At 34.5% G+C, this 16,172-nt stretch overlaps 1 protein-coding gene across 1 annotated transcript in view; it reads right to left on the bottom strand.

Annotated features, from left to right (window-relative positions):
• LOC121384070 (GPI-anchor transamidase-like) overlaps nucleotides 1-16,172 on the bottom strand; it is a 50,650-nt gene that overhangs the window by 32,420 nt on the left and 2,058 nt on the right. The window contains exon 2 of the mRNA XM_041514291.1: nucleotides 742-887. Coding sequence (XP_041370225.1) covers nucleotides 742-887 — 146 coding nt within the window. The remainder of the gene's footprint in view (nucleotides 1-741; nucleotides 888-16,172) is intronic.

Raw genomic sequence — 16,172 nt, 5'->3', positions numbered from 1 at the left:
AACTCTTTTTTTTCATCTTTTAAAACTAAACTTAATATTTTGTCCAGAATTATGAAAAATAAAAACATATATACCGACCTGTAAACAGCGTCATCTGCTGGTGATAGAATTTTAACATGGGTCAATGTTAGAAGACCAGTTTTTATTTTAATGTGGCAAAGCATTGTAATAATACAGCTAATTTTTAATTTGAATGACATCAATATTCCACTGACGTCACTTTACATCTCCTTACAATAACACTAAACTGGGTACATGACATTTCCGTTTTCAGAATGTTGGAAAAATTCCAATGCAAAACTGCTATTGAACTTTTTTTGTTTGAACATTATTAATGCACCTGGATGTGTTTAAAGATAATCTTGTAATTACAAAATTGTACCTTTTACGAAAAATGGATTTCAAGTGAAATTACGGTGAGAAAAATAAAAACTATATTTATTGTGAACAAAGCCAAAAAAAGGGTGCGAAAAGTGACTGTCGTCGACCTTAATCTACATGACATAAAAATGTATCAACTTGTCATTAACATGCAAAACACAATAAGCCTTTGTCCGCAGTTATATATAACAAAGTACGGCAAACAATGCAAGAGACTTGCTTATCAATTTAAAGCATGTGACAGCATGTTCATAGCAAACACACATCAAGTTTATTAAAACTATTTTTCTATTTTGTAATAGCAAACAGCATTATTAGATAGTGAGAAAGGAATTACAGCTTTAATAAAATATCACTTACCTGTCTGGAATACCTAGTCTCTTAACACTTCTATATATTGATAGCACGTTGGCAACATGGCGGTAGTTAAACCAAAAACGAGAAGTGTCAACCAGCACAGCCCAGTTATTCGTATGATCACTTTTGAAAAATTCATTTGCAGGGCCCTGAAATTAAATAATGAAAGTATTAGTATTGTATATACTGTATTACCATCTACAGGATTATGGAGCTGAAAACTACAAAATATGCATGTTTCATTAACATGCTACTCTACAGTAAAAAACTAAATTTATTTCCATTACATCCAATTGAAATAACTTTGCCTCAGTTAATTCAAGAAAAGTTACATGTAGCCTAGGAACTGCAAATAAAGATGACGAATACTAGTAAAATTTAGAAGATCTAAAAAGTGTTCTATATTTTGGGGTTTAAAATGTGTAACTACTTATCTCAAATTGTAAAACTGATGGTTTCCTAGGTTTTTTTTTGACACTATGCCATTCTTCATTTTCATATTGACTACACAAATAGTTATTTTACAAACAATGTTATAACAATTGAGATTTATTTTCTGTGTGAATTTTATTTCGCAACGACTTGAGATAACCAGGATGGGAAAGCCACTAAAAGACTTGCATGATACACGAAGTACTGAATACAATCCACACAATCTATGACAAAAATGGCCGAACCCACAACTAATTGGAAAGAGAAAGAAATTGTTTTGCTGTGTACATTGGAAACTCCTAAATAACATACAAAAATAATACTAAAATATAATGATTGGGAAACTGTTTACTTCCTTTTAACAATATCACAGGTTCTACAGTATCAAATGCTGAATTTATTTGTTATTTTGAGGTCCTTTCGTAAGCATGGACAGTATTCTCTGGTAGTAAAAACAGGCTTAGGGGACCTAAAATATTAGTTTGTTTTGTTCCAACTATTGTTCTTTCCCATATAGTGTCGACCCCCTCTAAACCAGAATTCCATTAAAACTGGTCATTTTTTGCAATCCCTTTTTAATAATCAGTACAGAACTTACCTCTCTAAACCGAATACCTCTTATAACCGGACATTTTACTTGGCTCCGAGGGTGTCCAGTTTAGAGGAGTTTCACTGTACATAGTTATTGTGGGAAAGTGCATATAAAAGATCCCTTGCTGCATTAGAAAAAATGTAGCGGGTTTTCCGTAATGACTACAAGTCAGAATGACCAAATGTTTGACATTCAATAGCCGATGATTAATTAATCAATGTGCTCCAATGGTATCATTAAGCAAAACAAACTTTAAACTTATTTGTCAGCATCATTTTATTTTAAAGTTTGCAACTAAAAAACCCAAGTAGGACAAATAACAAAAACAGTAGTTAGAAAGAAACCCATCACATTACTTTAAATGTCATTGCACTTATGCTGGTCAAGGGATACTGGTCAGTCACTGTATATATACACCACCAAGTGCATGCTTATAACGATATATATTGTTCCACTAATGTGTCACCAAGTTCCTGTAAAGTCTGTGGAGGGAACCCGAGAGTGTGCAAGGCATCTTCCCAGCACATCCCAGACGTACTTGATGGGATTCAGGTCTGCTACCTTGAAGGCCAATACATGACATTGATGTCCGCGTTCCTCAGGTAATCCCATGTCAAGATGGCAGTATAGGGTCTGAAGTTGTCATGCTGAAAGATCAGGCCTAGAACATGAGCTGCCATGAAGGGCACAAGTTCCTGGCCAGCACTTGGTCGTGGTATGCAGCAGCGTTGAGGTTGCCACGGATGACAATTAAGAAGTCAAGAATGTCCATTTCCACAGAAAGTACCCCAAATTATTACACTTCCACCTCCAAATCTGTCAACTTCACTGACACAACACTGAGCATGACATTCGCCATGTCATCTCCAAACCCTTTGCCTGCCATCAGCAAATCGCAGTGTGAATCTTGATTCATCGCTAAACATCACTCTATTCCATTCCCTCGGAGTCCATCGCAAGTGGCATTGTCTCCACAGTCAAAATGGGTCCAACATATGGGCGCCGTGCATGAAGGTGAGAGGTTTGCAGCCGATTTCTGATCGTTTGCCCGGACACCTGACATCTGAAACGTTCATTACTGGTTGCTGTAGCTGTCATGAAACGGTTGCAGAGGTGGGCGATCAGCTGTGGTATCCGTTTGTTGTACTCGTGTCTGCAGATCATAAATTGCCCATTGACTGCAACCCAACGTCCTAGAAATGTCAGCTACTGATATTCCTGCATGCAACATGCCGACGGCATGTTCACGCTGCACATTTGTGAGGCATGGCATCAAAACAGATTGTAACAAATATCATGTTTTTTCTTTGTGTCAGACTACTGGGAGCAAGTAACAATGAAAACATGTCCTACTGTATTGAAGCACTTTTGCCTCAATGGTGCTGTGCACATGCTATGGATAGGGTCAAGTGGGCTGTGATGGGTTTCAAATGGTGTCTCGACATTGCCATTACAATATTTATTCCTGAAAAATACCTGCTTTCAACACTGATTGACTTTATTCAAATTTTAGATTGTGAAGTTTTTAATTTGACTCAGTATATTACGAAACTGGCATGTCACAACAGTGTGACACAACCTTGCCTTCCCCTTTGTTATGATTACACCATGCTGCAACTGTAAAATCAAACACTGAAACAAGCCCAGCCCATGTTTTTTACTACAGTGACGTTTATGCATCATTCAAAAATGCACTTTAAAATTATTTATCATAACCATTTATTCATATCTATATAAAAGCAACAATCAACCAGCATTACTGGCATGTACATGAAGTTAATCCATCATAGTTTCCAACATAGATAACCCAGTCACAAATATATGTGAAGAAAATGTTTATCCAATCCAGATGCTGTTCTTCCCTTGTCCATACATTCTCAGTCTACAGTAGTTGTCAATTAATCACTGGTTATATATATATACAAATGTATATATATACTCTCTACATTTAATGTTGTCAATCTTATGTCATGACAACTATCCATAAACCAATAAGAGAAACTATTTAGAATTAACAATCTGTTTCTATCCTCCAATACAAGACACACATGCTGCTTGAGAAATTCAAACAGACGAATCCTTTTGGTTATGACTTGGACTTGTACATTAAAGAAACTGCCAACATGAAATTGAAACCAAAGTTTTTTCTCTTACTTGCAGAATCAGGGCTAGCTCTGGGTCTGCAGAAAATGTTGCCAAATTATCTATTAAACTTCAAAAATTGTAAAAACCCAGTTATTTTGTATCAAAATATCAATTATTACATAAAATTATTTCGCCATTTTAAAATAAAATTCTTTGTTTTTTTAATTCGCAATTGGCAAATGATGACATAATAAATAAAAAGTAATACTAAAAAATAAAATAAAACAAAGTAAAATAAAAAATTTAAATTTAATAAAAGAAGAAAAATAAAAATAAACTAAATAATAAATAAACTTAAAAAGTTTTTAAAAATAAAAACATTTACTAGTTCGAAGACAAACACTAAAAGTGCCCCCTACCCTCTTCTTATGTTTGCTTGGCTTGAGAACAGATATATATATTAGTCACAACAAGTTAACACCAGTATCAAAATTTACCTTACTTTTTCAAAAAGGAGATAGGTAATGGAATTAAGTTACAGATGTGGACAGAGCATTAATTTACTCAGTTTGCTAATAGAAAGCGTGTGGCAAAATGTATTTTTAAAAATTCAAGATTTGCTTTACATTTTTTTTTTTTTTTTTGCTAAGCATGACACCTTCCTGAAACTGCATGGTGCTCATGAAACTCCTTTTTTATGTTTGATTAGGGTTGTGACAGTATAAATGTCTTTGAAATCTAGCTTTAAATAACCATGTCACCAAGACATAAAGGGGACATTCTGGTCTGTGGCCGAGCCTTGCCTTGGCTGAATGAGAGCATATCCATTGACAAGATAGATGCAGGGTATGACAATTCTTTTGAAAAGTTTGTAAATTACACTAGCCCACCAAAATAAAGTACTAGCCCAAATTTCTGATCAAGTACAGCAAACATTTTATTTGGCTGAAAAACAATGTTTCCAGGAACTCAACCCCTATTATAATAGTACTTAGAAAAAAGGGCTGATCTCTTCTTTATAGTTTTTTTTATGTACATGTGTATCATTGCACAATGCGATGGTGTATACCACGGTAATGTCTGACCCTGTGTTCAGTGTATTCTGTAATGGTAGTTAATTGTCACCAAGAGTATTGATGTCATTTACCCAAATTGCCAACAGAGCAGTATATCCCATGTCAAAAAGATAAAAACAAATATATTATCAAGATTTTACTTGTCAACTGATAGGCAAAAACGTATTATCCTGTACAGGTGTGAAACATTATCTAAACAGCTACACATTAAACAGGTCAAGTCGGCTCCGAGCTATCATGAAAATATATTGTCTGCCCTAATTGCCAATAAGTAAGCGAGGCATTAAAATAGAAGACAATAGATGAGTACCACAAACACAGCAATTCTAAGCATGACTAGTCTGTTAATTAATTTTGCGACTGTCAATTCACTACTAATGTTTACATGTGTGAGACTTTATTACCACGTGACTTGTACAGCCAATCAAAACATGCATTTTATTGAGTTTATTCCCTGTCCATAAAACTTGAACGTCAAAAAACCACCAAAGTTTGTATCATGTGTATTATTGTTTAATTGATGATGTAGACTTCTTGTTACTGCATTTTGTAGAAAGCTAGTTCAAGTTAGATATTAATATATACTTATAATATTGATTTAATGATATTATGCGATGACCAATGTCAGAATAACATTTATCAAACAAATGTCGGAGGAGGAAAAAACATCATGACTTAGCGGTGTTTTTTTTTGGTTTTATTGGGGGGGGGGGGGGGGGGGGGGGATTTTGCATTTGTCACTAGCCGTGTGTTAAAAAGCACTAGCCCTGGGCGTCGGGCTAGCGGTTTTGTTGAACTATGCAAGATGCCTGAAAGCGAGCCATTATAACATCATTAACTGCAAAAACATGTCCATACCACTGACACAGTGAATTGGTCACCTAACTTCTTCTGACTAGTATACATAACTGTCTGTCCAATATCATTTCCTGGGCACATGCAGTGTACACAATCTGTTTGAGATGGGAGTGCTATTCTAGCATTCTATTTCTATGGGTAAATAATAGTTACAAGCCTGATAGAATAAAAAGAAAACAAGGTAATTAATATGGCTATTGTAATACAATCTGTTTTCATTATAGGCAGGCCATCTGTATTCACAATCAGCAATCTCATGACCATGCAGGATTATAATCCGGGTCAATTACATTAACTCATTTACAATGGCTAACAACAGAACAAAAACAATAAAATCCCAGTTTATAGCAGATGTTTTTATGTACACAAAAACAAAATATGTGGCATTACTTCCACTGACTCATTTGTTTTGAACTTGCAAAGCCCAGCTTCATGTGTTAATCATTCCCCAACTTTTGCTGAATATATCTAAAATAACTAGAATGGCAAAACTATGATGGCTGGCATGTCATACATGTATGCTGAATAGAAAATCAATACATGTAATTGCTATTATAGAGAAAAAAATTGGAAGTAGTATAGGAAGCATTAGTCCAAGACCAGATTAGCCCAGTGGTAAAGTGTTTGCTTCATGTGTGGTCGGTCTGGGATCGATTTCCATTGGTGAGCCCATTGGGTTATTTCTCGTTTCACCCAGTGCAACACGACTGGTATATCAAAGGCTGTGGTATGTGCTATCCTGTCTGTGGGATGGTGCATATAAAAGACCCCTTGCTACTGATGGAAAAATGTAACAAGACTATATGTCAAAATGTCCAAATGTTTGACATACAATAGCCGATGATTAATAAATCAATGTGCTCTAGTGGTGTCATTAAATAAAACAAACATTAGACATAATTGCATAATTGCAATATTTTTCCTAGTAGCTTAGAACCCTTTCAAACAGTTTAAAAGGGAAACCATACTTACAACTGGACTCAATGATGTTGTGGTTAACCATCGACTTCAGGCTGGTAGTTATTAGGTTTGCATCACGGTGCTGGCTCCCACCATGCAAGCACAAGTTTTAACAACTCGGTGCATGGGTACACAGGCCCCTACACAGACTTAATTCTCTCTCACTAAACACTAACCCACTGGTCTGGACAGACAGCTACGGCGTGTGCATGATCAAAACTTAATTGAAAAGTCATGTAAGCACGAATCAAAATAAATATAAAACAAAGTCATGCCCATATAGGCCATAATATGATTCACTATTACATTTTTTTTCGTGTTTAGTATAAAAAAATTCATGTTTTATATCCATTAACTATGCAGAATTTAAAAAAAATTATAATGCATGAAAGAAAAAATTCATTATGTTACTTAAATGACATGCAGCATACACACTAGTACATATCTTTGGTATTAAATGGAGTTCTAAATACACTGGAGGAAAAAAAAATTGAAGGCCTATATTTAATTTTCAATTTTGTCAGTAGAAAATAATTAATTAATTTATGCATACCACCTTAGAATATCCATGTGTCAAGTTTAAGAAATATCAAATTAAAACTGCATTATAATTTGGTTAATCTACAAACCTGTAACACACTTAGATCACGTTTTTATCAAATGGAGTGAAAAAGCAGGTTTTATATCGATAAATACCATGTCTCAATTGCTTGAAATAATTTTGAAAGTTAGTATTCTGATGTCACTGGTAGATGTCGCTCGAAGCACAACAATGCCTACGTCACGACAAATTTCACAGACTTGGGGTGCATTCCTTTCACCTCTCCTGGACATGTTCCAACTGTTCTGTCCTGTTGTATCCCCTCTCCAGATATCGTAAGACTTATTTAGCAAAATTATTGGTTTTAAGGGTTTGTAACGTTTTGTATTGAGACACTTACTTGTCTGAACTTTATTGTTACTGAAAATGTTCACGAATTGTGAAGAAAAATCTCACAAATGAACAAGCAAACAGCAACAAATCGGATGTTGATTGCGCGAACCGTGCACGAGAAAACAAACCGAACCAAAATGTTAACGGTCACGTGGTATACCAACGTCTGTGACGTTTACACAGGAAGATTCCCTCTAAAAATAGATTGGACCTCGCTTGCTTAACGTTTTTTTTTTCAAGTGCACGCGGCTTTTTAAGAAATACAAAAAATGCATTTCGTGGTTTTACAAACATCAGGATTACCAGGATTACCAAAAAGCACCTCAGGTGAATGGACATATGTATTCTAAATAATAAAATGTAAGTAAAGTGCAATTTTATTTGTGAAAAAATGGGTTTAATAGCGAAAAACAATGCCATAATGGTTAACAACTAGCCGTAACTAGGGTGTGTCCCTTTAATTTGTTTGTTACACCACCAGAGCACATTGATTAATTAATCATCGGCTGTTGGATGTCAAACATTTGGTAATTTAAAACTGTATGAGACATATCTTGAAATTTTTAAAATAACGTTTATTACATTTGTTATCTTTGTGAATTTTTTTAGATTTACCACGATTGTAATAACTTCTTTCAGAACTAATGAACGAAAAGTTCAAAAAATAGAAATTGTCAACGTTATATAAACTACAATTTTATTCACTTTATTAATGTATTTTAAAAAGAAATATTAATAGTTGTCCCAGAGTATCTCTGTTTTACACATCACAAGACTTTAAAAAGTTTTGTTACCGATTAATTTTTGTTTTAATTTAATTAAAGAGAAATCATGAATTTAAAAATGTGTTAGTACTGTAAAGAATGCTTGTACCAAGATTTCTAGGAAAGGTTAAGTCTTCAATAAATCAGTATGCAAAAGGTTCCACCAATGAATGTCATAGTGGAGGTAAAATATCTATTTAAATCTTTTATGTTTAAAATTTTAGGAGAAAACAAGACTGAAAATGTTCAGTGTTAAATTTTCATTAATATTTTTATTTTTTTTAAAGTTTAAAAATTCCAAAATCTCTCCCTATAGTTTGTGAAAAAAGGTACGAAAGTTTCAGAACTATTTGTTGAAAACTCTAGAAGATAGAGTTTTAATAATTACTGTAATTCCAAAACTAATTAATACAAAAGATAGTAAAAACCAATTAAAAAAATATTTTAATAAAATAACTTTAGTCACTAAATTCATATACAACTGTAAAATATCCATTATTAAAAATATAACTATTTATACTATTTATATACATGTATATATACAAACAGTGAAAGTTCTTTAAACCGGACATCCATGGGACCAAACATTGTCTGGTCTTTAGAGGTGTCCAGTTTTCAGGGCATGCATATAATCCCCATTCATACAAAACCTTTTGTTAATTGCCTGTTCACATTTGGCTTTATATATTAGTAGATGTTGAGGATGAAGCCAACAGTTAATAATTCAATAAAGAACCTTTGACTTCAGATATTTTAACATTTGCTTATATACTTTAAAAACTTTTAATAATTTTAAGTTTATCATTGAAAAGATAGTTCAATATGGTGATGTTTACCTAGACATTCCATATTAAAAATCGATATGGCAATAAAACGCTATTGACATCTTTTCGACACCAAAAAGCCAACATTTCTTTTGACTACTCTGTATTTTGCTAAATAATGGTTTTAAAACAAAACTAAACAATAGGAAGACTGTGGATTAAATTCATTGCTGTTCTGACAGCTCATGAAGCTAACTATAAATATGTTTGTTATGGATATCAAAGCTGGCACTTGATCTTTAGTTTCCTGTCCTGGACAGAGGAGCCGGCCAAGGCCGGCACCTGTGCCCACGGCAGGCGTGCACAACAGCTTGCTCTGAAGGTGCACGTTAAACAATTCCATTCATCCATCTTTAGTTGCTTAATTATTATTTGCCAACGTACCCAGTCATATGTAATGGTGATTACACATGTATGTATCTAATGGCTAACCTGTGTATGTATATATTGCACCAGCTATATTCAGTCAGGTAATCTGGCTGAAGATGGCAAAGTGATAATAAACGGAAAAAATTACGATTGACAACCTTCTGATCATCCAGTATTAAGAGGGACAAATTGCACTAAATCGAGAGTTTGAGACTAAATTATTTATCTGGTGTTCAGTTTAGCGAGGTTTCCGGTTTAGAGAGGTAAACTTTTGTGTTAAAAGATGCGTAAATTACAGGACTTTAAAAAAAGTCCGGTTTTGAGAGAATTCCAGATTACAGAAGGTCCAGTCTTGAGGGGTTTCACTGTGCACACACACACACACACACACACAATATATATATATACTCTTCAACAAAAGTAGGGGAACCTGAAATATTAATGTTAAAAGGAATGCTAAAGCAAGGCTTTTGGACTGGTGTGCATATTCAACGATACATAATGCACATTATTGCTTAATATCAACAAGTATAATCGTATAGTTAATTAATAAAACGGTTAAATGTGACGGCTATTATATGTAACGGGCACAGCCATTTTGTACCATCCCAGTGAATACGCCCTCTGGCAAGCTGGTGGTTACCTAATACCTAACGTTTCACGTCAGGAATTAGTCTTCGAACTGAAGAAACAAAACATACCTGATTTTTGCGGATGCATCGCAATGTTCTGTAATAATAATCATCCAAGTAACACAGCAACGTGTATATGTGATTTATCTTTCAATACAAAATAAACCACCATTGTCAAAGTGTTGAAATAACTGTATTATATTTTGTATATAAATTAACCCACGTACTGAAATAATAGTCGGAGTGTTTTCTTGGTTAATTGGTCTTTTCTTTTCTTTCCGTGGCTTGTACCTGTGGTTCTTGATTGGAAGGTGTATATTTAGCCGGTCCCTAGACACTGTGTCTAGACACACTAAAAAGACGTGCCTCTTTTATTAAGATCATAGGGTATTGTGTGATAACCTCAAATCGTAATGGACTTTACCACCTTTATTACTGTAAGTAATTCTGTAAAACCCTTGATTAAGTAGACTTTCCCATCTAAAATCACAAAACTGACCAATTACGTAGTCCCAGATAAAAGAATTATCACTTGGGTATCGTGAGTGGTCGTTTTTGCTCGAACGTATCCTACCAATAGGCCTAATAATATGCATTTTTCCTTTGGATTTTTTAAAAGAAAAAAATACTATCACTCCATTTCGTTATATTGATGCAAATTGAAATATATTTAGTGAAATAGTTTATTATACTATCAAGTCATTTGTGTTGTTTTACAAGTCAGGTTGATGAAAGCGAAGCGGCTTGTCGTAAATTAGAGCATTTTTTTACACTGTGCATAATAGAGAAGTTGGACCTGAGCTGATGTCACTTCGCCCCAAGCTATACAACCAGACGTCGCAAAAACGAAACAAAATGGCTGCCCCCAGTTAGCAGGAATAATCATGTTTTTTTATTAATTCTAAAATTACGCGTTTTTCATTTGTTAAAGTGTCAGTATGTCTTGGCGGTCCGGGTATGCATCTTTCCAACACATAAGGCTCTTGTTGGAGTTTAGTCTACCTTTAATATCAACTATTAGACCAAACATACGTTTTGACCACAGACATCCTAGTAAAGAACGTTCAGGTCTGTTTATCAAAACACCAAAACACATTCCATAGTTTGCACATGCATCACGCAGTTGCCCTGTACACGTGTATGGTGTGTCATTCTCGATTTAGACAATTTCAAGAAAAGTTGATTAATCACTGTGGAACATTATTTCTGTCAATCTTTTTCATTCTGTTGATCATACAGTTGTTATCGTTTTGTTTTGAGTCATTCTTATTGTTTGAATTTGTGATGCGGCGTGTGCAACGCAATGAGCATCTACGGGCTATTAATTGGCATGCTGCAAATGGACAGAAGTCAGCGTGAAGTGGCCAACACCTTCAATGTTTCGAAGTTAGTGCTTAGCAGACTATGGAACAGGTACCAACAAACCCAAAATGTTGACAATCGACCCAGTTCAGGTCGTCCCAGGGCAATGACAGTACAGGATCGATTCATCCGTAACCAGGCTCTAAGAACTCGAGCTCAAATGGCAATAAATAAGTGTCTGAGAGTTAGAAGCAACACTGGTGCCACAAAATCATGCCATAGGCTCACAGATAGGCAGTTTAGCTCAGACAACTCTCTTGTTTGTCAATGAAAGTAGGCCTACATGTGCTACTGACTGTTGAAGCATATAACTTTTAATTATATTGTCAGGCGTTTGTGCTGGAAAGGGAGGGGATCTAGACTATTTTGAGCAATTTTGTTTAGGTTGGTTGGGTCATGCGCCACCAGAAAATACAATGAAAAATAACAGAATCATTTGCAGTGGCCAATTTTATCACAGATCGAATGAGCAATAATATTATGTTTATGTTGAATTATAAAACCTTCTACATTTACACAGTGAAATATAAAAGTAAAATCTGTTTTTTGACAGCAAGCGTGTAGACAATTTATCTCCTACATGTCAGGGGCAACACCAGTTGTGTATATATAGATATAGAAATAATTATTTGCCTAACTGAAAGTGAATTTGCCTGAAGAATTTCTGACCAAATTAGTCAAACTGCTAATAATTTTTTGGGTCGAGCTTAAACCCTGCTACAATGTACATACTTAGCATAAACTGGCAAATTGTAAACACTGCCAGGGCTTTAGACTGCATCAAAGTTGAGGCGATAAACGTTGTGCCCAAAATAATCATGCCCAAATTGCGTACAAACCTGCTGACCTCCAAGTATTTCACCTCAAAACCACTGAAATGTTAAGTTTAACTAGATTAAAATAACTTAATGCATTTCTGAATACTGACAACTCTCCAGCAGCTGTTAATGACAGTACTGAACCAAAACGACCTTACGGCACATGGGTCATTCTGCGTCAAATCACCCAATGGGTTAAACCTGACCGTCTCAGATTTTTATGAAACTTGGTATACTTGTTGATTGGGATCCCACAGCACCAAAATGGGCGTGGCTGCCAACTTTTGAATGATAGGGTACACCGACCTTTTGACCTTTATGACCTTGAAACTGACCTTGTGGATCACGTGACCTTGAGATAACCTTTCTTGAAATTGAATCTCCCACATGTCAACTAAAACATATAAAAGTTTCAGAGGTATAATCTTTTTTGTTTAGCCACAATATAGATTAAAAAAATGCATACCTGCACGGATGATTGATACAATGCATTACAATTAATGTACATTTTCTACATGTATAGACTTCTCTGAGACCAAAAACTTATTTTTGGAGTCAAAATCCACCTGACATGTCTGAAGGAATGCCTGAAGGATATGAAAAGAAGCTAAATGGCATGATATGTTCTACAGGGTTAACAGGAAGTGTGGCTTCAGGCATGTCAGGTACTCCTTGAAATCCTCTGGGGAAATCCCCATTGAGCACATGGCAATTATAAGTTTAAGACAAAGAAGTTTCTTGATCTGCATTTCTTTGACAATCTGAAGCTTTCAAGTTGGACACAATGTCAGATGTTGATATGTAAGTATTATGTTTTCTTCATAAAACCTATTAAAGGGACATTCCTGAGTTTGCTTCATTGTAAGATGTTTCAGACTAATAAAATAGTTCTACGATTAAACTGACATATTAAATAGTTTGTTTTGTTTAGAATATCAGTGTCTGTATATTCAATGTGTTTCTGGTCATCTTAATCTTAATATTTCTAAGACGCCCAAACTGGATTTTGTCTTCAAATAATTTCGTACGTATGAAAAAAAACAATATTTTATGAAATAAAATGAAATTTAACCTAGTACAAATATTAGAACGATCAGAAACACGTTTAATATACAGCAATCTAATTAAAATTAGCTCCACTATTACATGTGGATCTAACACCAGCCAGTTAGAGCTCGTCCACCAATCAAAACCTTTCTTGCAGAATCCTGCCAGTGATTTAAAAATAATTTGAAAACATTCCGAATTATCCTGAGGGTATACGACATGTTTCGTGTAAACAAACATTCTGCATGTGATGTCACAGCTTTTCTTTGATGATGCACAACTGTCATTTAAAGATAGCACTTCAAAATCCATTCCATGCCATCATACATACCCAAACGATACTGTATATTCAAGTCATGTGAATGGTCCTTTTAGTTATTTTAGATAATTTAGTGAAAATATTTATAGGGTAAATGCTAATAAAGGTATTTTAACCCAAAATAAGGTTTCAATTTTTTTTTTTATTACTTTGCCAATTTGTTTTAGTTCTTGTATCAATTTTTGCTAAATGGAGTTATTTCCCCTTAATAGAATTTGTTTTATTTTAGGTTAGGGACAACTTTTTCTTTCTTTTTTAAAAAATAATACAGCAAAACATACCTATCAATCTCATCATATTTAGGAAGTATCTGCGGTCCTTCATTTTATTATATTTTCCAAAAATGCTACCTAAACAAATGTGTTGTTACATCAACTGTCTACGTACAATGCAGTTTTGTTTTTAAAAGCAGACGGTTTTCGAGAACAAGCGAGGAAAACAATTGACAACTGGTTGGCTGAGCTTGGTTCGGATTCACCCGACCCTAGATATGATAATGTAGCGCTGACATTGACAAGATCTTAACGGGCCATTCATTTAGTACGATACAAAAAAGATTTTCGACATCCTTCTTCCTATTGTACACGTGCAAATGCATCCACTCCCACACACGAGTCCATTCCTGTTTCGATGACGTAGATAATAATAGGTATGAGCCTACATTGTACCCGTGTATGCATATATATAAAATGATCCATATGTAAATTGCACATTTGAACCAAAATCACTGGCGCTAATTATTTGTAGTGTCGCTGTTAAATTTAGGGACCTAAAATAGGATTTTAATTCAAATATTATTTGATAAAAATAATTAACCTTTAAAGTTTTATTACTGTCACTGAAGTTGACAAATTTATTGCCGATGTCACGCACGCACTTGAGTACTGAAGGTGACAATCGAATAAGCTCTACTATTTCCTGTCTTTTCATTAAAGGCGGAAATGACGTAAACTGTTATATTTATGTAGGTGTCAGTCAGAACAGCATGCATATGTAATGTGAGGGTCAGTTGGCAAGATTCGAACATATTACCCAGCCTGCATAGCATTTTGACAATCCATTACATTATGGTATAAGAAATGGGTTCCCATAACTTGTTTTCATGGAACCTAAAAACAGCTTCCAATGGGTTCCCATTATCTCAGGGCACGGAACCCAAAAAGTGTTTTCCATGAAATTTGAAATCTTATGGCTTGAGGTATGCTATTTTTGTGCCTCTATTGTAGTGAATAGTATTCATAATCCATTCATAATAATTGTAAATAATTTTGACTCAAATTTGAGTGTATAAATTGTTAATTAAGAATCTGTTGAAAAAAATAATAATTATAAACTATTCACTGGTATAAACGTTAGTGCTCATCAGTATTGACATCAAGTGTTATTCATGTGTGTTAATAAAATGCGGATCAGACCAGAACGCTTAACAAATTGAATTTTTCCTTTAAAAAAATTTATTAAACTAAGTGTTCGTCAACTGTGCATAGTTAAACGCGCTCTCTCACAGATGGTTGACCTAACAAGGTATTATATTACAATATATATAAACATTTGATTTGTACCTAAAAGTACTTTATTGAACCATCTATATAACCACCATATCACACTTATTATTGATATTTTATAAAAATAATTGAATTATGGGTACGGTCCATAATTCTGAGAAAAATAACGGCTATTTGGAGAGCAGACATGTGACGTATTATTTTGAGTCACGTTACGGGCATTCCCCGAATGACCGCAGTGCCAAAATGATTTACCAAGCTCGTGTAATGAGAACGCTTGACAGTCCTCTGTGACGTAGGGTAAATATAAATTTAAAAAACCCAATTAAAATTAGTTATTAAAAATTAATAAAAACATGTACTGAATGATATTAAGCTTATACATTAATTTATTTTAGTAACAGAAGCATGTTAAACGTCGACAATCCCGACTAGTTAGGCCTTTGCATCTATAGGTAAATTTATCATTAGTTGTACGCGAAAAACTCTAAACACCTTCATTTTCCACCTTGTCAAATTCAATACTATGCAAAATATGCCGTAACAGCATTTTTAAAGAATACTCTGAACTAGACGGTGTTTATATACGATGTGACTATACATATACGAAGGCCGTGTATACAGCCTCCACTAACGAGGGCTGGCTATATTCACAGCAAAAATGTATATAGGCGGTAAATAAGTACATGTATTTGATTGATCCATATTACCGAACCATCTGGAACAGGAGGAATACATACTACCGGTAAGTACTGTATGAACAGTGCATTTTCTGAACAAGGGAGGGGGTGGGAGAGTATATGAATTTAACGGACCCTTTTGTGTACGTTTTCCATAGATATATGAATAGCGTCATA

This window comes from Gigantopelta aegis, chromosome 10 (genome assembly GCF_016097555.1).
Source record: "Gigantopelta aegis isolate Gae_Host chromosome 10, Gae_host_genome, whole genome shotgun sequence".
Classification (NCBI taxonomy): Eukaryota; Metazoa; Mollusca; class Gastropoda; order Neomphalida; family Peltospiridae; genus Gigantopelta; species Gigantopelta aegis.
This window is presented reverse-complemented; position numbering and strand designations above follow the sequence as displayed.